The following is a 24,439-nucleotide window of genomic DNA, read 5'->3' on the forward strand; positions in this document are numbered from 1 at the left end:
AGGGAGAAGGGGATAGCTAATGATTATTTACAGGAAGATGTGTTTACGTTGTAGCTTCACACGAAGGCTTGTGGTTCACATTGTTTGTAGATTCAATTTGTCAAATCAAAAAAATAGGGAGAGTTACCATCAACCTCATAAATTGTGGCATCATCCTGCAATTAAAATGAATGAATAAATAAGCATTATTGTAGAGACCCTGTTATTGATGGGTTTACTAGTGTGGTCAGTGTGACAGCACTGCGTCATCCCGCAATGCTCTGTTTGTGTGGGTGTATATGTTCTTGTGTTAACAGACTGTGGCTACATTCGAGAGACCCTTGTGCTGTTTGTGAAAACACTCTGACAGGATGACAAACAGATTGTGCTCTGTAGGTTTCACTAGTGTAACCCAGCATGTAGAGTATCTGTTTGAGAGAGCATTCCAAAATAGGCAGTAAAGATTCAAGAATAACAGGAAACTCCTGTGTTTTTCTTCGCCAGTACCAGGAAAAGAAGTACCTACTTGAGGATAAACTTTGTGAAGTGCAACTAGCAAGCTAGAATAAACTAAGACACAACCACTCACAGTGACTCCTTTTGAAAGAATGACTCAGGTGTTTTCTGATTTTAAAATAAGAAATCCAATCTAAACCACTAAAAGCTGCTTTAATCTGTATTCTTATATTAACAATAAATCAAATGACTAGGTGTTATTTGAAAGGGGTTGCTGGTAGTCACTGGACATCCTCTTCCCTCATCAACTCTATGGAGCATTTAGCGTCTTTCAGCTCATGGTTTTAGTTTTACATCCCATCGGTAATGTTTTGGGTCAGTCTGTCTCAGCATTCTCATCATGTTGTTCCAGCAACAGCATTCAGCTGTTTCCAATGAAAAAGTTCCGATAAACAGTCCAGCAGCAAACAGCACACAGACACAGTTAGACTAGCTGGTGAATACAGCAGAGTATTTAGCAGAGTAAGAGACATATTTTTTCAGGAGTTGGTTTAGAGTAAAACAGAGCAAATAGAAGAGTGAGTATTGGTCTTAAAATTTAACCAGAAGCCCAACTCCAAATGAATGCTCCATGTCTACTGGATGTGTAAATAGATAACTGTTTGCTAACGTGTTTGGCACATAGATTGTACATAAAGACGGACAACTTAGCTCTACTTCCTGCCAATGTACTAAGATGAAGCAAAAATATCCCAGAGGTGGCTGCCGCCATCTTGTGCTGGTGACGTCATTTAGAGCCAGAGTCTGCGCCATACCGATCTCTGCGATGTGGAATTCCTGCTGTAGTGCAATATCATTTTCTCAAAACAATGTGCATGATTTTTTTCTCATTTTTATATCATATACAATATTACATTGATTATCAGGTGCAGTCTGCTTTTTCCAACCATTTTAGTTCATTTTTAGTAACTCTTGTACTTATCTTACTCCTAGCTGTTACTCTATTAGGCGCTGTTTTTGCTTTGCTCCTTGAAAACACTTCTTTTCTTGTATATTTGAATATTTTGCCAAATATTTAATACTCTATTGTTTTTAAAACTGGGCCCAGCGAGTGACCTTGACCCGGGGAACCCACTGGTTGTTCTGGTTGTGAATGTTAATTGTTGTTACTGTATTTAGTGTTACTGTAATTTGAAGCATTATCTGGCACAAGAATGTCCCTTGGGATCAGTAAAGTTCTATTGAATTGAATTGAATTGAACTGAACTGAACTGAACTGAATTTGATTTAATTGAAACACCCGTCAGACCAATTGTGAGTAGCACCATTGATAAGAGCACACCAATTGGCACAAAAAGCTGTCAGTAATAAAGTCAAACCTCCTTTTTTATAGCATCAAATATCTAACCAAGCCAAACTTACCAGAACATACATCAGCATGATTATTATTTATTTGATGTGTTCTTTGGTCTTTTAGTTTGGCCCAGGTCCCATCTGTTAACATGGAGGGGTAGGGCTTTATGACATCCCCAAGGGGTGACTGAAATGTTTTGGCTTCATTTTTTGGAGCTGTCATGTCGCCCATCTTTATTATACAGCCTATGGTTTGGGCACAAGGTGATAGTATTTTAGTGTTATGTTTACAGCTCATTCCACTGCCCCTAAGTGGCCGAAGAGTGCAAGTTTAAATATTTTTTTCATTAAATAAGTCACGAAAAACAAACAATGTCATGTTGAGATATTATAAATAAAACTTCTGATACCAAATAAATCTACAGTTACCTAAAAAGAAGAATCACATGAGAAGAATCATGCCAATAAGGCTGTGGTTGGGTGCAGCAGTGCCTCTAGCAATGACACTGACAATGATAACATTGTATTTACGATGTTCAAGGTATTAGTTTAGGGTGTAAATGCGTGACCATGTATTAATAAGCAATAAACACAAAGTACAGTTGAGGCTGATGGTAGTGGTTTTGCAGGTATTTCTTGATTAAGTATTGGAGAAAGTGAAATTTTGATATTGTGATGTACGACACCTATTGCTCGTCTGTCCGTTCTGGAAGAGTGATTCCTCCTCAGTTGCTCTTCCTGAGGTTTCTACCATTTTTTTTTTTTTTTTTTTTTGGGAATTTTTCCTGATCCACTGCAAGGGTCCAAAGGACAGAGGAATGTCATATACTGTAAAGCCCTGTGAGGCAAATTGTGATTTGTGATATTGGGCTAATAAATAAAATTGATTGATTGAATAAACAACCAGAGAGAATGGGCCACGGGTGTAAAGTAGGAGAGGCAAGACATACTCCCTACTTCTGCCCCCACACCCATCTTTGAAATCAATTTTGATCTGTAAATTTCATGACTTGATATTGCATGGTTGTGATGCTATTGTGGTTACAAAACCTTTCCACAGACAGACAGACAGACAGACAGACAGATAAACACCTGGTGAAGTACTCATAACCATTCTGTGGTAGTTCCTGCTACAAAAGGTGTCTCCAGGACCACATTTTGCCATGATGACACGCACACACGCACACACACACACACACACACACACACACAGAGTGAAAACAATACCCTGTTGTCATGGCTAGTGATAAATGAAACTATGGGATTTCAAAGTGTCATGCTGTTACACTAGCATAGCTACAGAGCATCTCTGTAGAGAACTCATTTCCATTCCAGTTTTCAGTGCCTCTGACTGATTACTACTAGTAATTTTGTTATGTATTGTGTGGGTAGAGCTTAACACGACATCACCTGCACCAGTTTTGTATCCATGTATCCACGAGCATCTACTGAAACAACCCAGGGATCTTTTGGAATGTATGCACCATATCAGGGCAGTGCGGGTAAACTGTACTGTCTTTTCATTTTCATTTTTGACACAAGCATATTCCTTACACAGCAGCACACACAGTTTACCATCTGTTTGGTATAAGGGGAGTCCCTAACATTGTTGGTGGTACTTGCCAGAGGTAAAGCAGTTCATATTACATCCTGTTAGTCATGTCTGAGCTCGTCCGCCCAGCTGAACAATAAGAAAGAGCCAATTCTCGAACCATATCACAGGATCAACACTGAATGACTGCTGTGTATGCATATTCTCACTTTGTTGATTTTTCCACATCCTGAAAATGTGAAGTACTTGCCTGCAAATATTTGGCATCTAAACTATTAATGCCAGTGTTTTGGTTTAATGAGTGACTCTGTTAACTGGTGACTTAGCTGAATATGTTGATGTATTGGTTAAATGAGTGACCCTGTTAATTGGTGACTATTAGCCAAATGCATTGATAATTTGGTTTAACAAGTGACCCTATTAATTGGTTACTTTTAGCCGAATGCATTGATGTTTTATTTTAACAAGTGACCCAGTTTACTGGTGAATTTTAGCTGAATGAATTGATGTATTGGTTTATTGAGTGACCCTGTTAGCTGGTGACTAAAAGCCGAAGGCGTAGATGTTTCAGATTATTGAGTGACCCTGTTAGCTGGCGACTTAAAGCCGAAGGCGTTGATGTTTCAGATTATTGAGTGACCCTGTTAGCTGGTGACTTAAAGCCGAAGGCGTTGATGTTTCAGTTTAATGAGTGACCCTGTTAACGGCTGACTTTTAGTGTGTGGTTGTCATAGTTATAAGAGCTGTTGAAAAGAGGAAGAGAATACGTAGACACCTTGTCAGTCTTTGTTTTTTCATTACAATGGCAAAACTGCGAGAGTTGCAAGACTTGTTCGGCAAAATATTCAAATAGATTGATGCCCGCTGATTCTTCAGAATGACCCAGGGCAGCGTCTGGCAGTATATTTGAACTAAAATTTTGTGTAGCCCAAGCTACTGTAAGCTATTTTACTGAGTTTCCCCCGAGCTATATGCACTGAGTGAATTAGTGTTACCTCTGGTAAACAGTTATGCAATGTATATGTTTAGGGCTTTTGTTGTGAAAGGTAAGAACAGAGGGAATGGATCTGATAAGCACTCCATTTGTCAGTGTTGAAAGGAGAAATAAAATTTGCAGTTTAAGAAGATAAACCATCAACAGGTCTGCCATTGTCGAGATGTTGTGAGGTGATGTCTGCTCTGCACAGCGTGATTTTGGTTGATGCCTTTATTTGCGGTGCGAAAGCTCAGAAAAATTGACCTAATTTGGTGAAAACAGGTATTTTGTCGTGTAATATTCACGATTTGTGTGAAAATACTCATGACAAAGAACAGGTCAAAGCTTTAACGCGTCGCCGAAACCCGTTGGTCTTGCAATAAAGATGTTCTAGATACTACAACAGATGTTCTGGCCTTTTAAGATGTTTTTTTATACATCTGCTGTTTAAGGTCTTAAGATACAATATGTATATTTATGAGTGCTCCTAATACAGCACATTGGTGTGTGTGTGTGTGTCTTTGTATGTGTATGTGTGTCCAAGGATTGTGCGTTTCCCCTGGCAGATGAGTGAGGGCAAAGTGAGGCGTGTCTTCCTGGAGGCATTCGGTGTATGGAGTGCAGTGACTCCTCTGACGTTCAGAGAGGTCACCACTGAGAAAGCTGACATCATTATTGACTTCAGCAGGTAAGAGAGGTCCACCAGCAAGAAACACAACACACAGGTTATAAATGGGGACCACCTGACATTACCTTAAATTAAAAAATAATATATTTTATATCACCAGTAGCAATTAACACGTAAAATCCGCAACAGTCTCTTTATTTATGATATGTACAGAAAAAGACTGGTGTTGCAAGACAAGTTACATCAGAGAAAATGTAGAATAAAGGGAATTTAGTATTAGAATTTTAAAAAGGGTCATATTTCTAATATGTATTTGTTTCAGCAGGGACAATGCCTATAATTAACATCACTGTAAGAGAAAGGTTGCGTTTTCAACGTTTTGTTTTAAAATTAAAACAGAAGAACGTGAAAATGAAGTTTTTAATTTCTCGGTTTTGTTATTGTGATATTTGGATAAATTCAGGGAATGCTGGGAGATCTGGGGAGGAACTTTTGAACTCCGCAGAGGAGCGCTCCATTATCAACTACTTGTAGCCTATGGCCGCACTCCAGCCTCATGTGGACCTCATCTGTGAACTGTTTGAGAGTGGCAAGACAGGCAGAAATCAGTGACATTTTGCAGCGTGTAGGGGCCACACAGTGTTCCATAATGAGCGTCAGGAGATTCTGCATGGAGCACAACCTTTGGAGGAGAAGTGTTGTTTCAGACGCCCAATTAGAAACGGCTGTGGTTTCTGCAATAAACAAGGTCTGTATGTATGTACAGATGCAGCCACTTCAGATTTCTGTTTGGCCCGTGGTAGAGCCCTGACCGACCTGTGACAGGTCCTGTCATCACCTTGCCGGGCTTGTAGCTCTAATGAGATCCCCACGACGACATTGAGTATATGGGGCCGGCTGGTAACGCCCCTAAGTTTTATTTGTAGAAACCAGTTGCAATGGTCTGTCTATCCACCAGGAGGAGTAGTGAGTGTGGAAGCTGAAGCGGTTTACTGTGCCTCTTATTACTGAGAGAGCTTCCCACACAGAGCATATTTAATGATTATCAGGCTACCATATCATAGGTCATAAATATAATGCGTCAGCGTTTTGTTATTCAAAAGAACTGCATGAAAATTAAAGTGATATGGCTGGGAACTGAACGAACTGAACGTTATCTGCAGTGGTAATGATAATAATGTCATACAGTAATAAATATAGTAATATAGTGTATGCATATATATACAGTACAGGCCAAAAGTTTGGACACACCTTCTCATTCAATGCGTTTTCTTTATTTTCATGACTATTTACATTGTAGATTCTCACTGAAGGCATCAAAACTATGAATGAACACATGTGGAGTTATGTACTTAACAAAAAAAGGTGAAATAACTGAAAACATGTTTTATATTCTAGTTTCTTCAAAATAGCCACCCTTTGCTCTGATTACTGCTTTGCACACTCTTGGCATTCTCTCCATGAGCTTCAAGAGGTAGTCACCTGAAATGGTTTTCCAACAGTCTTGAAGGAGTTCCCGGAGGTGTTTAGCACTTGTTGGCCCCTTTGCCTTCACTCTGCGGTCCAGCTCACCCCAAACCATCTCGATTGGGTTCAGGTCCAGTGACTGTGGAGGCCAGGTCATCTGCCGCAGCACTCCATCACTCTCCTTCTTGGTCAAATAGCCCTTACACAGCCTGGAGGTGTGTTTGGGGTCATTGTCCTGTTGAAAAATAAATGATCGTCCAACTAAACGCAAACCGGATGGGATGGCATGTCGCTGCAGGATGCTGTGGTAGCCATGCTGGTTCAGTGTGCCTTCAATTTTGAATAAATCCCCAACAGTGTCACCAGCAAAACACCCCCACACCATCACACCTCCTCCTCCATGCTTCACAGTGGGAACCAGGCATGTGGAATCCATGCGTTCACCTTTTCTGCGTCTCACAAAGACACGGCGCTTGGAACCAAAGATCTCAAATTTGGACTCATCAGACCAAAGCACAGATTTCCACTGGTCTAATGTCCATTCCTTGTGTTTCTTGGCCCAAACAAATCTCTTCTGCTTGTTGCCTCTCCTTAGCAGTGGTTTCCTAGCAGCTATTTGACCATGAAGGCCTGATTGGCGCAGTCTCCTCTTAACAGTTGTTCTAGAGATGGGTCTGCTGCTAGAACTCTGTGTGGCATTCATCTGGTCTCTGATCTGAGCTGCTGTTAACTTGCCATTTCTGAGGCTGGTGACTCGGATGAACTTATCCTCAGAAGCAGAGGTGACTCTTGGTCTTCCTTTCCTGGGTCGGTCCTCATGTGTGCCAGTTTCGTTGTAGCGCTTGATGGTTTTTGCGACTCCACTTGGGGACACATTTAAAGTTTTTGCAATTTTCCGGACTGACTGACCTTCATTTCTTAAAGTAATGATGGCCACTCGTTTTTCTTTAGTTAGCTGATTGGTTCTTGCCATAATATGAATTTTAACAGTTGTCCAATAGGGCTGTCGGCTGTGTATTAACCTGACTTCTGCACAACACAACTGATGGTCCCAACCCCATTGATAAAGCAAGAAATTCCACTAATTAACCCTGATAAGGCACACCTGTGAAGTGGAAACCATTTCAGGTGACTACCTCTTGAAGCTCATGGAGAGAATGCCAAGAGTGTGCAAAGCAGTAATCAGAGCAAAGGGTGGCTATTTTGAAGAAACTAGAATATAAAACATGTTTTCAGTTATTTCACCTTTTTTTGTTAAGTACATAACTCCACATGTGTTCATTCATAGTTTTGATGCCTTCAGTGAGAATCTACAATGTAAATAGTCATGAAAATAAAGAAAACGCATTGAATGAGAAGGTGTGTCCAAACTTTTGGCCTGTACTGTATATATATATATGTATATATATATATATATATAATACCATTATTATGACTATATAAATGTAGGCTAATTTATGATGCTTTTACATTGCTGTTAGACCACCCCACTCCTTTTACGGAATGTGCGAAAGACGAAGATTTTTTTTAACCCCAGCAAAAATGTTGATTTTCAAAGACTACACGCCAACAAATATGGACTGAAGCAGAATCTTTCGTTAGATAAAAACTGCTTTTGAATATTGGACATAATTACGTAGATATTTTCTTTTTTAATTATGTAGGAGAAATACCTTTTTGAAAATGTTTGCACTCGTAATAAAGTTTGGGGCACCACCCTCCTAATGAGGGAAGTGACTAATCAAATTAATAACTCCGTAAACCAATTATTAATTCGTCAGCACGCTTATCATTAATGAATCAATCTCAATATCTGGGTTATGAATTCTCCATACAGTGATCTTAATTCCTGCTCAAAAGAAATATCCACAGACAACAACTTGGCGATAGATGAAAATTTATTTAAGCTAAATGGGTAACAACTGAATAAATGAATGAGGATAATATGAAATAACACAAAATCAACACTATGTACAATGGATTAAACAAGAAGTAACATTCGTGTGAGTTATTTAATTTGGCGATAGTGAGAGAGCATGTTAAGATAAATTGGGATCGCAGAGATGTGCAAAATATTTATCTAAGGAATCCTAAATTAAGATTAAGATAATTAAATCTCCTATTTGACATCAGCTCTTACCACTGCCCAGCAGGTCACCTGTGAGGGGAGTTCGTTGCCTCCATACTTAGCAGGGAATCATGCAGATGTTTCTCCTGGGGTCCCCGAGCATTCACTTTGCAACTCCCAGACTTTTCAGCAGAATGAAACCGGCTGGCTCACTGTGGTGGGGGGAGCGGTTGAGCCTGTGAAGTCCTGTGGGTACCCCAACGTTGGTTGCCTTACGCTGCAGAAAGCCTTTGGGTTTGGCACAAGAACCACTGTGGCAAGTGGCTGGCAGCCGCTGGGTCTGATGAATCTTTGGGTGAAGAGTCAGGTCGAAAAGGGCACTTGTCTACTTTGTTATAATTACTCGCTTATAATATTGGTGAAAACAATATCATTGGTCGTTCAGTATTGTTATCAAAGTTATTATTAACACGCATAAAAATGCTGAGAACACTGGAGATAAAAGAAAACTGGACAAGCAAAACTTAAAAGTTTAAAATAACTCTGATGGTGAGAATATAAAAGCGTACCTAAAACATAAATACAAGAGAGGCTTAGATACGAAAAAGAAGAAATAAGAAGAGAGAATAGTCAAAAAGAAAAAAAAGAACAAAGAGTACAAGAGTACAAAAGAACAAGAGAGCGGAAATAGAAGAGAGAGAACGCACCAGAGCGCACATGTTTTTCTTCTTAGTTGTAAAACAGACCCACTACTTTATTTCAAACGAAACTTAATGCTTTTTATTATACGAGATCGTATACTTTGACATGTTACGCGCGATAGGCACATACTCTTCTCATTATGGTCAAAATCAGTTCTTAACATCCAATTAAAATGAATACAATTATTATACCACGTGTATCAGCAAAATACAGTATAGTCTAATTCAAATACACACACTCTAGACTAACCTATAGTTGCAACATATAATGAAAAACAATGAGGAAGCACATATTCATGAAAACAAGTTGATTAAAAACCCAACTATATTTTAACTCCAAATATATAATATGGATAAAATGTATAATCTCACTTCCAACAGACGTTTAAATTTTGTCACACAGAAACATTTGGTAAGAGAGTGGAGGGCGTGATTTCCCCGGGGCAATGCGAATGGGCAGGATGTGGCCGTGAAAAGAAGCAATGTCTCACGACAACTAGTGGGTCGTTCATTACCGCGTTCTGCCCCAAGGATGGATACTTTAAGATGGCATCCAAAACTTGAGGGATCCCAAGTGACTTTTTACCTCCTTTCGGCCTAAGGATAGCTGAAAGAAGTTTTTGTCCAGTCGGGGGTAATACAGGGGTGAGTCCTAAGCATCTGACCCCCGGTGGTCTCGTGGGTCCATTCATTGATAATACTGGTTCAAGGGAAGTCCAAAGAGGCTGTTCCTCTACAATTATTATTTTGACGTTGGGACTGTATAACGCTCTGCACACGCTCTGCCTGCCGCACGCAGCACAGCTTCACCTCATTGATCTGTTGCTGTCTGTCTAAACCGATTCATGGAAGCGATAGTTCACAAGATTTGTGATTTTAAAGATTGTAAAATGTCTATTACTATTTATTAACACTAGAACCGCCAAGGGGTCATTTTTACCCCCCACAGAAACTGCTGTATACTGTAACCGCTCTATACTGTAGCTGCTGTATAGGCTACTGTAACCGTTGCCACGCCCCCCAAAACGTGCGAAATGCAAGCTAGTTTTGACAGACAGACAGAAAAAAACAGACAGACAGAAAAGAGGAAAGGAGAGGGATTTGAATCGTGTAGCCTAATTATGAACCGGAGAAAATGGATGAATGTCGAACAAGCTCTGGCGATGCTTCAGGACATGAAATATGTCTGCTAATGTAGGCTAATTTATGTCTGCTAATTTAGGCTAATTTATGATGCTTTTAGATTGCTGTTAGACCACCCCACTCCTTTTACAGAATGTGCGAAAGACGAGGATTTTTTTTAACCTCAGCGAAAATGTTGATTTTCAAAGACTACACGCCAACAAATATGGACTGAAGCAGAATCTTTCGTTAGATAAAAACTACTTTTGAATATTGGACATAATTACGTAGATATTTTCTTTTTTAATTATGTAGGAGAAATACCTTTTTGAAAATGTTTGCACTCGTAATAAAGTTTGGGGCACCACCCTCCTAATGAGGGAAGTGACTAATCAAATTAATAACTCTGTAAACCAATTATTAATTCGTCAGCACGCTTATCATTAATGAATCAATCTCAATATCTGGGTTATGAATTCTCCATACAGTGAACTTAATTCCTGCTCAAAAGAAATATCCACAGACAACAACTTGGCGATAGATGAAAATTTATTTAAGCTAAATGGGTAACAACTGAATAAATGAATGAGGATAATATGAAATAACACAAAATCAACACTATGTACAATGGATTAAACAAGAAGTAACATTCGTGTGAGTTATTTAATTTGGCGATAGTGAGAGAGCATGTTAAGATAAATTGGGATCGCAGAGATGTGCAAAATATTTATCTAAGGAATCCTAAATTAAGATTAAGATAATTAAATCTCCTATTTGACATCAGCTCTTACCACTGCCCAGCAGGTCACCTGTGAGGGGAGTTCGTTGCCTCCATACTTAGCAGGGAATCATGCAGATGTTTCTCCTGGGGTCCCCGAGCATTCACTTTGCAACTCCCAGACTTTTCAGCAGAATGAAACCGGCTGGCTCACTGTGGTGGGGGGAGCGGTTGAGCCTGTGAAGTCCTGTGGGTACCCCAACGTTGGTTGCCTTACGCTGCAGAAAGCCTTTGGGTTTGGCACAAGAACCACTGTGGCAAGTGGCTGGCAGCCGCTGGGTCTGATGAATCTTTGGGTGAAGAGTCAGGTCGAAAAGGGCACTTGTCTACTTTGTTATAATTACTCGCTTATAATATTGGTGAAAACAATATCATTGGTCGTTCAGTATTGTTATCAAAGTTATTATTAACACGCATAAAAATGCTGAGAACACTGGAGATAAAAGAAAACTGGACAAGCAAAACTTAAAAGTTTAAAATAACTCTGATGGTGAGAATATAAAAGCGTACCTAAAACATAAATACAAGAGAGGCTTAGATACGAAAAAGAAGAAATAAGAAGAGAGAATAGTCAAAAAGAAAAAAAAGAACAAAGAGTACAAGAGTACAAAAGAACAAGAGAGCGGAAATAGAAGAGAGAGAACGCACCAGAGCGCACATGTTTTTCTTCTTAGTTGTAAAACAGACCCACTACTTTATTTCAAACGAAACTTAATGCTTTTTATTATACGAGATCGTATACTTTGACATGTTACGCGCGATAGGCACATACTCTTCTCATTATGGTCAAAATCAGTTCTTAACATCCAATTAAAATGAATACAATTATTATACCACGTGTATCAGCAAAATACAGTATAGTCTAATTCAAATACACACACTCTAGACTAACCTATAGTTGCAACATATAATGAAAAACAATGAGGAAGCACATATTCATGAAAACAAGTTGATTAAAAACCCAACTATATTTTAACTCCAAATATATAATATGGATAAAATGTATAATCTCACTTCCAACAGACGTTTAAATTTTGTCACACAGAAACATTTGGTAAGAGAGTGGAGGGCGTGATTTCCCCGGGGCAATGCGAATGGGCAGGATGTGGCCGTGAAAAGAAGCAATGTCTCACGACAACTAGTGGGTCGTTCATTACCGCGTTCTGCCCCAAGGATGGATACTTTAAGATGGCATCCAAAACTTGAGGGATCCCAAGTGACTTTTTACCTCCTTTCGGCCTAAGGATAGCTGAAAGAAGTTTTTGTCCAGTCGGGGGTAATACAGGGGTGAGTCCTAAGCATCTGACCCCCGGTGGTCTCGTGGGTCCATTCATTGATAATACTGGTTCAAGGGAAGTCCAAAGAGGCTGTTCCTCTACAATTATTATTTTGACGTTGGGACTGTATAACGCTCTGCACACGCTCTGCCTGCCGCACGCAGCACAGCTTCACCTCATTGATCTGTTGCTGTCTGTCTAAACCGATTCATGGAAGCGATAGTTCACAAGATTTGTGATTTTAAAGATTGTAAAATGTCTATTACTATTTATTAACACTAGAACCGCCAAGGGGTCATTTTTACCCCCCACAGAAACTGCTGTATACTGTAACCGCTCTATACTGTAGCTGCTGTATAGGCTACTGTAACCGTTGCCACGCCCCCCAAAACGTGCGAAATGCAAGCTAGTTTTGACAGACAGACAGAAAAAAACAGACAGACAGAAAAGAGGAAAGGAGAGGGATTTGAATCGTGTAGCCTAATTATGAACCGGAGAAAATGGATGAATGTCGAACAAGCTCTGGCGATGCTTCAGGACATGAAATATGTCTGCTAATGTAGGCTAATTTATGTCTGCTAATTTAGGCTAATTTATGATGCTTTTAGATTGCTGTTAGACCACCCCACTCCTTTTACAGAATGTGCGAAAGACGAGGATTTTTTTTAACCTCAGCGAAAATGTTGATTTTCAAAGACTACACGCCAACAAATATGGACTGAAGCAGAATCTTTCGTTAGATAAAAACTACTTTTGAATATTGGACATAATTACGTAGATATTTTCTTTTTTAATTATGTAGGAGAAATACCTTTTTGAAAATGTTTGCACTCGTAATAAAGTTTGGGGCACCACCCTCCTAATGAGGGAAGTGACTAATCAAATTAATAACTCTGTAAACCAATTATTAATTCGTCAGCACGCTTATCATTAATGAATCAATCTCAATATCTGGGTTATGAATTCTCCATACAGTGAACTTAATTCCTGCTCAAAAGAAATATCCACAGACAACAACTTGGCGATAGATGAAAATTTATTTAAGCTAAATGGGTAACAACTGAATAAATGAATGAGGATAATATGAAATAACACAAAATCAACACTATGTACAATGGATTAAACAAGAAGTAACATTCGTGTGAGTTATTTAATTTGGCGATAGTGAGAGAGCATGTTAAGATAAATTGGGATCGCAGGGATGTGCAAAATATTTATCTAAGGAATCCTAAATTAAGATTAAGGTAATTAAATCTCCTATTCGACATCAGCTCTTACCACTGCCCAGCAGGTCACCTGTGAGGGGAGTTCGTTGCCGAACAAGCTCTGGCGATGCTTCAGGACATAAGTGACGGAGGGTGGCAAAAGGCTTCGAGGCTCCCCCCGCTTCACCCTCAAGATCACAACAGACCTCTGATGTTGTGACAGGCAAGCCCCCAGAACACATTTACTAATTATTACATATATGTCGTTCAGTAGTTTCTAGCAAGATTACTGCACTTGCGAACCAAATTTTATTTATTTTTTATAGTGTCGGATCAACCAGATCTGTGTGAGGGACATGCAACTGGAAAAGATGGGACTGTGGAGGCGTACACAGCCAGAAAACGTGCATGAGGTGCTGCCGTGCAGTGTGTGGGGTGTAGGGTGACCATATTTTGATTTCCAAAAAAGAGGACACTCGGCCTGGCCACAACATAGCCTACTTAAATGATACTCGCAGTTTACTCAAAGATGCCTTATAATTTAAATAGGCCTATAGCCTATTTAAAGTTTATATGTATCGATAGAAAATTCAGTTATATTACAAAATAATATCTCTCAAAGACAGAAATTCAGATAGGCCCCAATAGGGGACACATACACACACTAGAGTGTGGCGATCCGAGCCTGATGGTACCCGACAGGTCGGGTCGGGTTTGGTCAAAAATGTAGCTATAAATTGTATTCGGGCTCGGGTCGGATTTGGTCAGCTTTCAGTGAACATGTAGTGTGAAAATAAATAAAATCCTATTGTCTGTCCTGTTTATTGCTTGGGCACTGTTATTTATGTGACAACACCTGAACATAACACACACAGACACACATTGGCTTCTACCGCTCCCCTCGCTGGAAGTCTCGGACTTCCAGCCACCCGCCTCCGCCTTGATTAAACGCTGAAAAAAAATAAAAGAGGGAGACAGGTGTCTCCTATTTTATCTTATTTTGTTTAATTTCTCCCTCTTCCCTCGCTGGAAGCGTCGGACCTCCCGCCTCCCGCTCCTGTCTCAAAGGTCTCCCTCTCCGCTGAGCACCCACAGCGCACGCCCGGACTGTTAAATAGCCTGTAATGATAACAACTGTGTGACACAAACTCAGTGCTTTAGTAATTAAATAATGTCGGGTTCAGTCGGGTTTTGACAGAAATATGCGGCCCGTGCCGCACTCTAACACACACACACAAACACACACACGGAAAACCGGACATTATCATCAATTTATATAAAAAAAAAAAGAACGTGAAAAGTGGACATGTCCGGGCAAAAGAGGACGTTTGGTCAGCCTAGACAGTGCAACGTGAAAATGCACAGTGTGTATGCCGATTGTGAGTAGTGTGTGTGTGTGTGTGTGTGTGTGTGTGTTGATATGTGCATGCAGATGTAGGATATGTGCGGACAAATTATGATAAATGATAGTCATGATGATACATTTTATTTGTGTGCCTGATACATGTGCCTGATACATGTTCCTGTATGTGCCACATACAGGAACACACTTGTTATTCCTCATACTTATTTTTCGTATTATTTTCCTTCAGAATGAAATTTTTCTGCAGAATGAAATTCGTTCTTTTTTGTCACCAATTAATTCTAAACAATATAAATCTTAAGTATAAAATAGATCAAAATATATACGGTGCGCACTGTTTTAACATCTCCTTGCTTAGTGTAATATTAATTTGCCTGACGTGGCTGGATCTGTGAGCATTTGGTCGCTGAGAAGACTGTTAAGAGTGGGTCAGCTCGATCTTACAACTCCTTAGTGAAAGATCTTAAGCTAAGAGCGATCTGGGAAATGTGTTTTTCTTTCACGGGAGGCTTAAGAGCATTCTTAAGAAGCTCTTAGCGCTAAGAGCAATCTGGGAAACGTGGCCAATATCTTTGTTTTTATGCCTCTGCATTGGCGATAGCTGTGGCAGGAGGCATTATGTTTTCAGGTGGTCCGTTCATCCATTCATCTGTCCATCCCTCCCATTCTTGGTGCCCCCTTTTGGTTGGTTAGATTGTGTAGCATTGATAAATTCAATACATCATTCAGCCTCAACAGTTACAGATACAGACATACGTTGTCCTAGTTAAAACTGTCTTGTCAATTTGGCCAGTTCTCATCTACATAACATCTCATCTCTTCTCTTCAAATACACCAAAGAATATTTGTGCACAAATGCATTTTTGCCTTGAGAGAGAGAGGGGTAATGACATGCAGCAGAGGGCCACAGGCTGAAGTCAAACCCGGGCCGCTGCGGCAACAGCCTTGTAACTCATATTGCAGCGGTGCCTGGACAGCGTGACGTGTGTGGTTGTGCTGCTGCCATGGTCCTGCCAGATGCCTCCTGCTGCTGCTGCCATCATTAGTCATTAGTCATACTTCTACTGTTATTATACACATATGACTATTGTCACACATGTATACTGCCAGATATTAATAAATACTTTCAACATATTGTACCACAGTAGCCAGAACTATAACTATAATATTAATACTTTCAATAATGTTGTTGTAAGCTACTGTCATTACCTGCGTCTCTCTCTCTCTCTCTCTCTCTCTCTCTCTCTCTCTCTCTCTCTCTCCCTCTGTCTCATTGTGTCATACGGATTACTGTTAATTTATTATGCTGATCTGTTCTGTACGACATCTATTGCACGTCTGTCCGTCCTGGAAGAGGGATCCCTCCTCAGTTGCTCTTCCTGAGGTTTCTACTGTTTTTTTTCCCCGTTAAAGGGGTTTTTTTGGGGAGTTTTTCCTTATCCGTTGTGAGGGTCATAAGGACAGAGGGATGTCGTATGCTGTAAAGCCCTGTGAGGCAAATTGTGATTTGTGATATTGGGCTTTATAAATAAAATTGATTGATTGAAATTGATGGGGCGCCTGCTCTATCCTCTAAACCACCGACGCCCCGAGTGAGTAGAAGATTAACTGATCCGCAAGAGGCATGAAGTTAAAGATGAAAAATGCTTTTCAACATTTTAAGATCAGTGTATAATTTGTGTTTTGCAATTTTAGAGTGGAAAAAAAAGGAAAGGAGCACCATGCAAAAGTTTAGGCATCCCAGGACATTTGAGCTCTCAGACAACTTTTACCAGGGTTTCAGACCTTAATTAGCTTGTTAGGGCTATAGCTTGTTCACAGTCATTGTTAGGAAAGGCCAGGTAATGCAGATTTCAAAGCTTTAAAAATACCCTCAGTACACACCGCCCGACATGACAGAGACCAGTGAGATTGACATTGGAATGGTGAGACAGTAATACTAGAGATAGATCTCAAAGCCACATCCACTGTATTTCAAGATTTCACCTTTTTTTTTTATTGAATCTGCATATTAGTCCACAAACAAAAAAAAATATCCCTGCTGTGTATGTTGTTGTGCCCCAGCCTCACGCCTGCAGGACAAACTTTGATGCAGTGTCCATGATCAGGGGAGAGCTGTCCTCTTTAAGTCGCAGTATGTTTGGCGTGTCCCTGATGGACAGCTACAAGCTGGCTATCCCATCTTGGCTTCACGCCACTGGAAAGGCATTCCTGACCATATCGATGCTGCATATGAAGACAAGTCTGGCAACATCTGGTTCTCAGCAGAACTCTAAACAGCTGCCTAGCACTTTGAAAGCAACGGATGCCCACAAAGCAGGAGAAGATTTTAAGAAGATAGCAAAGTGTTTTCAGGTAGCCGTACCCTCAATTCCTAATGTAATTAAGAAATAGCAGTTAACAGGAACTGTGGAGGCTGAGTTGAGGTCTGGAGAGAGTCTGAGAGTGCTGCTTGTAGGATTGTTAGAAAGGCAAAACAAACCCCTGTTTGGCTACAAAAGACCTGCAGGAAGATTTAGCAGACTCTGGAATGATGGTGCACTGTTCAACCCTGTAGCGACACCTGTACAAATATGACATGGAAGAGTCATCAGAAGAAAACCTTTCCTGTGTCCTCACCACAAAATTCAGCGTCAGAAGTTCACAAACGAACATCTAAACAAGCCTGATGCTTTTTGAAAACAAGTCCTGTGGACTGATTAGGTTAAAACAGAACTTTTTGGAGGCAATGAGCAAAGATATTTTTGGCGAGAAAAGGGTGCAGAATTTCATGAAATGAACACCCGTCCAACTGTTAAACATGTGGGTGGATCGATCATGCTTTGGGCTTGTGTTTCAGCCAGTGGCATGGGGAACACTTCACAGGTTGAGGGAAGATTCAGTTAAATTCCAGCAAATTCTGGAAGCAAACGTCACACCACCTGTACAAAAAACTAAAGATGAAGAGAGGATGGCTTCTACAACAGGACAATGGTTCTAAACACACCTCCAAATCCACAATGGACTACCTCAAGAGGAGCAAGCTGAAGGTTTTGCCATGGCCCTCACAGTCCTACGATCTAAATATCATTAAAAATCTGTGGATAGACTCCCAAAGAGCAGTACATGCAAAACGGTCTAAGAATCTCACAGAACTAGACGTCTTTGCAAAGAGGAATGGGTGAAATTCACCCAAACAAGAACTGAAAGACTTTTAGCAGGTTACAAAAATGTGTACAAAACTGTGATACTTGCCAAAGGGGGCGCTACTAAGTACTGACCATGCAGGGTGCCCAAACTTTTGCTTCAGGCCCTTTTCCTTTTTTTGTTACTTTGAAACTGTAAAAGATTGAAATTAAAATATACATATATATATATATATATTCTTGCTTAAAATATTGAAGAAATGTGTCTTTAACTTTTTGCCTTTTGGAAATAAGTTTATCTCCTACTTTACTACTCATACTTTAACTACTCACAGTAAACAAAGTTTTGACCATGGGTACTCAAACTTTTGCATGCCACTGTAGTTATAACATTCATTTTATGTCAAAGCAGTGAAATGTTCTCATTACTTTAGTCCACAATGACTGCTGCTGTTGTGCTGTGTGAAGAGTTTTGAAAAAGTAGACTCAGTTTTGAGGATTATGTAAAATGAAAAAAAGAGTAAATATAGGCCCAAAGTTGGCAGAGATTTGTGTTTTCCAGATGATCTCTGTAATCTGACCCAGACTTGAATCTTTTGGATCATTTTGTCAGAGTGACCCAGGAAAACTAAACCAGATGTATCAGCCAAGCTTGGAGCAGAATGCAAACATGAATGAATGCAATACAGGACTTGTTTGGCAGGGTTTTTTAAGAGCATGCCTCCAGCTACATTTTTATCAGCTCAGATGAGTCATTTTGGCATTTGCTTTACAATACTTCCATGTCATGCCATTTTTTTTGTTTCACTGTGTGCACCCACATTACAGTTTCATAACTACGCTACCAAGCCCTTTTTAGTTATACAAGTTACTTTCATAATGGATGTTATGAACTGTATCTTATATAATTAATTAAAAAAAAGAAACAAGTCAAGAAGGGAGGGCCCTTTAACTTAGAAAACTAAAAAACTTAATTTCTGTCACCCCAGCCCAGATTTAAATATAACAAGACAAGCATCTACAGCCATTAAAAACCTAATTTTTTAAAACTAAAACATATTTATTTATTTGTTGAAATATACTGACTCATTTACATATCTATTTTTATTCACATGAATTTATATATTTGTTGCCTCATTTGTTTATTTCAGGATTTATTAAATAGCCACATTAATTTAATTATTTCATATATTGATTGATTTATTCATGTAATTGTAATAATTGTAATTGTATTTATTTGATATTGACTTAAATGGCATTCCATAGTCCAAAGTTTGCTTGTGTAGAATAAAAGAAGTGCTTGTGTAGGTACTGGCATGGGGATAACTTGCCATTTGATGGTCCTGGAGGGATCCTCGCCCACGCCTTTTTCCCCAGGACACACCGAGAGGGCGAAGTGCACTTTGACTATGATGAGCATTGGACGGTGGGCAACAGTGTGGGTGAGTACTTGGAGTTAAATGGAAATATTTTTCATGAAGAAGAAAACCTGGTTTGAAAAGTTTTTATAACTGTGTTCCTAATTTGATTCTGCTGAAGCCTGGGTCTTCAACAGGGGGTCGATGAACCCTAGGGGGTCCTCACAGTTACTGCAGGGGGCTGCCAAATTTCCTCTTGATAACTAACTTTAAGTTAAATTTATTTTTTCATTTTTATTTTTTTTTTAATTAAATTATGTCTGTAAACACACATGAATCTGGCATATTTTTTTTTTAGCAAAGATAAACCTAGAACTATTCATAAAACCTATTCAATTTACAGTACACAACATTAAAGGAAGGCTAACTGTTAACCATGAATCTTGGTGCAACAATGTGAGCTAGCTAATGCTAAATCACTATGCAGCTATCTCACTATCTTTTTTTCTCCACATATTGACCAGTTAACTGTATTATTATTCCATGTGTATGGAAATTCTTGTGAGTCACAATGGATAGTTTTGTAACTTTTCAAGCAAGAGACTCTGACAAGCCGTCCACCTCAGAAACCACTGGCAAATGTTCTGAAGGGTGAAGCTAATGCACCTCGCCATGCTACCACTGCTGCTGGCTTAGCAGGTACAGGCAAGCGCAAACGAAAGAAGACATGAAAATATTTAGGGAATGATCTCAAGTGCAGCTCAGTTTTATATAAAATTTGTTGTAGATGGTCCCTGCGCTGTCTGTCTTTGAGCTAAGGTGTCCTTGTTGTCTTGTTGAAACATTCAACAGATTCAACAACTAATTTTAGTGTCATTATCCCTTTATCCTTTGCTGTCCTGTTTAGGCACGGATCTCTCACAAGTGGCAGCTCATGAGTTTGGCCATGTCCTCGGCCTGCAGCACTCCCTGGAGCCTGATGCTGTGATGTGTCCTTTCTACAGCGACTCCTACCCTCTGCAGCTCAGTGAGGATGACAAGAGGGGCATCCAGTATCTGTATGGCCCCCCTCGACACGCACCGCCCGACATGACGGAGACCAATGAGATTGACATTGGAAAGGTGAGACAGTAATACTAGGGATAGACCTCAAAGCCACATGGACTGTATTTCAAGATTTCACCAGTCTTTGATTGAATCTGCATATTAGTCCACAGACAAAAAATATCCCTGCTGTGTATGTTGTTGTGCCCCAGCCACACGCCTGCAGGACAAACTTTGATGCCGTGTCCATGATCAGGGGAGAGCTGTTCTTCTTTAAGTCGCGATATGTTTGGCGTATCCGTGATGGACAGCTACAAGCTGGCTATCCCGCCTTGGCTTCACGCCACTGGAAAGGCATTCCTGACCATATCGATGCTGCATATGAAGACAAGTCCGGCAACATCTGGTTCTTCCAAGGTTGGTCATGTTACAGAAGCAAGCTTCTTTTTCTGAAGATGTTTGTGTGCTCACAGCTGATAACCTGCAGTTTAAAAATTTCAAATAGTGGAAATACTGTATCAGCTGAAGTTATACTTCAAATGGCATTTAAAATACAAATACTGAAAGAGGTTGAAATGGCACATCAAATGAAAGTGCTGAAAGAAGTAGAAGTGAAAGTTTTAGTTGGTGAAGCTTAAAGGGAAATTTTGGTTTATTTCAACCCGTCTTCTATCGTCCTAAATTTGTTTCAAGTCACTAGTGACATAGAAATAATAGTTAGCATGTTAGCCGTTAGCCTAGATACAGCCGTAGCGTCAGACCTGTTAAAACGTAATTGAACAGGCATCCTTTCAAGTGCAAAGTTAGTCCACTAAACAAGCTTTTTCTCCACAAAGACCGCCTTATATCGTTAGGATAAATGTCAGAGAACATATAGAAAACGACATGTAAACATGTTGTCTTACCTTACCGGTGTGGTGCCATGTTTGTTGTTTACCATTTAGCTAAGGCTGCAACCGGTCCCATTCCTTGCAACAGAGGTATTCCTCTTCTGTGGGCATTGGGGTACAGCATTCACAGGTAACGTTACACCACCAATCTCCAGAGCTAAAGCCTTCCAGCAGCCATTCCTCCTCTGTCGTCCTCTAACATTACCTGTTGTGCCTCTCTCTCTCTCCTCCTCCTCCGTTCTTCAGTTTCACGAAGATCTTCGTCAGTGTATTCTGGCTCAAATAAATAAGGGCGGCCATCGCCTCTCGATGTGGAAAGCCTATATACTAACATTCCACATTTAGGTGGTCTTCAGAGTTGTTGTCTTACCTTACGGTGTGTTTACCGTTTACTTCTGCTTCCCACAGCATGGCCGAAATATCGCGAGAACAAGCAGTGATCTCATACTGTGCCTGAAATTTCACGAGAACAAGCCGCAGCAGCTGCAAGGCAGAACCGGACAGTAGCCTGAAAGGTTCATTCATTTATTTTATGAAAGATTTATAGAATAATAGCTGACTTTTTGCCAGACTTCGACTTTGTGGAGGAGGAATTTGATTTTGCATTTTTTTCAACCTGGGCCCTATTTTCCGATCTACTTTTGTCTAAATGAGTGATAGGATGTTCAATATTTGACATTTCTCCAGTACAAAGCTAGGGCTGACCTGCCTGCAGCCCATGAGTGCCCGCTATATTAAATAATAGGGCACTCAGACAGCGTCAAACAACGTCAAAATACATCCACTTAAAGTGCATTTTTTTCACATAGATAGGCTCGGATTGTTAGTCCAACGACTTAACAGAAAGGAGAAATGAAAGTCTGACTTTACGTTTAGCTGGATTCGGACATGTTCCTCTGCCTGTTGCTGCTCCCTCTCTCTCAGAGTTCTGCGTTCGTGTACTCCGTGTTCAAATAAATACGGGCGGTCATCAAATTCAAATGGCTCATCAAGATCTAGTTGGTCAAAACTGAGTAAAAATTAATTCAATTCTCCTTTCGTTGTGTTGTTGGATAATTATACTAACAATCTGAGCCTATCTGTGTGAAAAAAATGTACTTTTAGTGTGGACATATTTTGACGCTATCTGAGTGCCCTATTATTTAATATAACACGTGCTCAAGGGCTGCAGGCAGGTCAGTCCTAGTCTGAGTGGGCGGAAGTTCGCTGCATAGATTAGCCTCTCATTGGGCGGAACGAGCCACCTGCTGAAGTCCCGCCCTACCACCTCCGGTTGTGTAGCAGTTTTCAACCGATTTCAACACGTCCTTTACTAACTTTTGCGGTGTTTGGTCTTGCGGGGATGTAGCCATTTTTCTGCCATGGTTCGCGTCCTGTAGGCGATATTTTTGTGGGCATGTTACTAGAGATGTACCGATACCACTTTTTCTTTCCCGATACCGATTCCGATCCCTGAACCTTAGGTATCTGCCGATACCGAGTACCGTTCCGATACCAGCGCGTAAAATAAAAATGGATGGGATATGAATTGTTGTATGTCTCAACTCCTAAAACTACTGTAAAATATTGAGAAATGAATACATAATAATAGAATGAATGCCATAAAACTTTTTTTAATTTTATTATCCAGTGTTGATACAGATCAAGACACAGGTTAAAGTGCAGCTACACAATTTGGTAAAAAAGACATTTTAAATGCTACAGTAGAATGTTTTTTAAACTCCACTCCGTTTCAATTTCATTTGCCTATAGCGTACGTATGCGTAATGACGTGAGGCATTACATGGTATCGGATAGGTCTTAGGCTGTACTCGCCGATACCCGATATCGCATTTTAGGCAGTATCGGAGGCATTTCCGATACTGGTATCGGTATCGGTACAACTCTACATGTTACACCAAAACCTGTTTCCTCCTGGCAATATTTTTGCAGTGGCATTTCAAGCCTTTAAACTTAAATATATCAGTTGAAACATCAGCTAGTAAAAGCAGTGAATGCAGCTGGAGTAAAATGTGTATGAATTGTTGAGGTTGTGTGACTTTAAAAGAGCTGAAGTGTTTTCTTTTTTATTCAAAGGTGAAGATCTGTGATAGTGATTGAAATGTCAGCTGACATGTATGCATAATTTGAGTTGAGATGTTGGAGTGTAATCACCGACAGACTCTCAATGAATGCAGAACTCAGTTAAACAATGAGAAATGAAAGCAGTGAAGTGGAAGTGAAATAAAGGCAGTTGAAATATCAGTTGATGTGAACGTGCTGAAGACAGGTCAAGTGTGTGGATTGAAAGCAGCTAACATTTTAGTTTTAGCATTGACAACAGTGAAAAATCACTCCCTCCACTCTTGTTTCTGCAAACAGTCATTTCAGTCGAATCTCAATCATCATTATTATCAAACGTCAGAAGGATGATAAATGATTTATTCAAAGCGCATATGTTGAAACTGACTTTGCAAAGTGTGCCACAAATTAGGATAAAATGAAAAGTTCATTGACGATGATGATGGCTTGAAGGTAAATAAAAATAATTATTCATCACTCATAAATAATTTAAAATTAAGTTTGCGCCTTAAATTGAGAGACAGAATACTGTGCAGGCTGCAAAAAATAATTTCATAATCAGTGAAAGTGTTGAACAACCTAATAACAATGTTATCCATCTCTAAACTTAAATTCAATCTCTTTTTCACCCGCAGCTTTCTCAGCATAATGTACACCTGGTCTGTGTGCAGTATGTGTGTAGTTCCAGGCAAATGAAGTCCAAATTTTGTTTTTTCTTTTTATCTTTTTACCATGACAGGTGACAGCTACTGGGTGTTTGATGCCGAGAGGAAGATTACAGGACCTGATTCAGTGCGGCAGCTGGGTCTTCCTGTAACAGATATCCAAGCAGCTTTGAAGTGGGAGGAGGGCCGCGTTGAGAAAGTCTACCTCCTCAAGTCTGCTTCTTACTGGCCCTTCAATCCTCAGGAGAATCGACTGGATGATGTCCATCCCCGCAGCATGCACAAGTGGGGAGGAGTGCCTGGCCATATTGATGCAGCCTTTCGGGACAGATATGGTGGGTACAATCAGGAAAAGGCTTCATTTTTACTTT

The 24,439-nt window shown here is 40.0% G+C and overlaps 2 protein-coding genes across 2 annotated transcripts in view; one reads left to right on the plus strand and one right to left on the minus strand.

Moving 5' to 3' along the window:
- LOC117269505 (stromelysin-3-like) overlaps window positions 1–24,439 on the plus strand; it is a 47,666-nt gene that overhangs the window by 14,011 nt on the left and 9,216 nt on the right. Inside the window, exons 3-7 of the mRNA XM_033646531.2 lie at window positions 4,861–5,004; window positions 19,359–19,492; window positions 20,316–20,530; window positions 20,665–20,869; window positions 24,143–24,403. Coding sequence (XP_033502422.1) covers window positions 4,861–5,004; window positions 19,359–19,492; window positions 20,316–20,530; window positions 20,665–20,869; window positions 24,143–24,403 — 959 coding nt within the window. The remainder of the gene's footprint in view (window positions 1–4,860; window positions 5,005–19,358; window positions 19,493–20,315; window positions 20,531–20,664; window positions 20,870–24,142; window positions 24,404–24,439) is intronic.
- LOC117269506 (SWI/SNF-related matrix-associated actin-dependent regulator of chromatin subfamily B member 1-like) overlaps window positions 24,368–24,439 on the minus strand; it is a 41,716-nt gene continuing 41,644 nt past the window's right edge. The window contains exon 10 of the transcript XR_013488162.1: window positions 24,368–24,386. The gene's annotated coding sequence lies outside the window, so the exon portion shown is untranslated. The remainder of the gene's footprint in view (window positions 24,387–24,439) is intronic.

The sequence above is a fragment of the Epinephelus lanceolatus genome, chromosome 19 (genome assembly GCF_041903045.1).
Source record: "Epinephelus lanceolatus isolate andai-2023 chromosome 19, ASM4190304v1, whole genome shotgun sequence".
Taxonomy (NCBI): Eukaryota; Metazoa; Chordata; class Actinopteri; order Perciformes; family Serranidae; genus Epinephelus; species Epinephelus lanceolatus.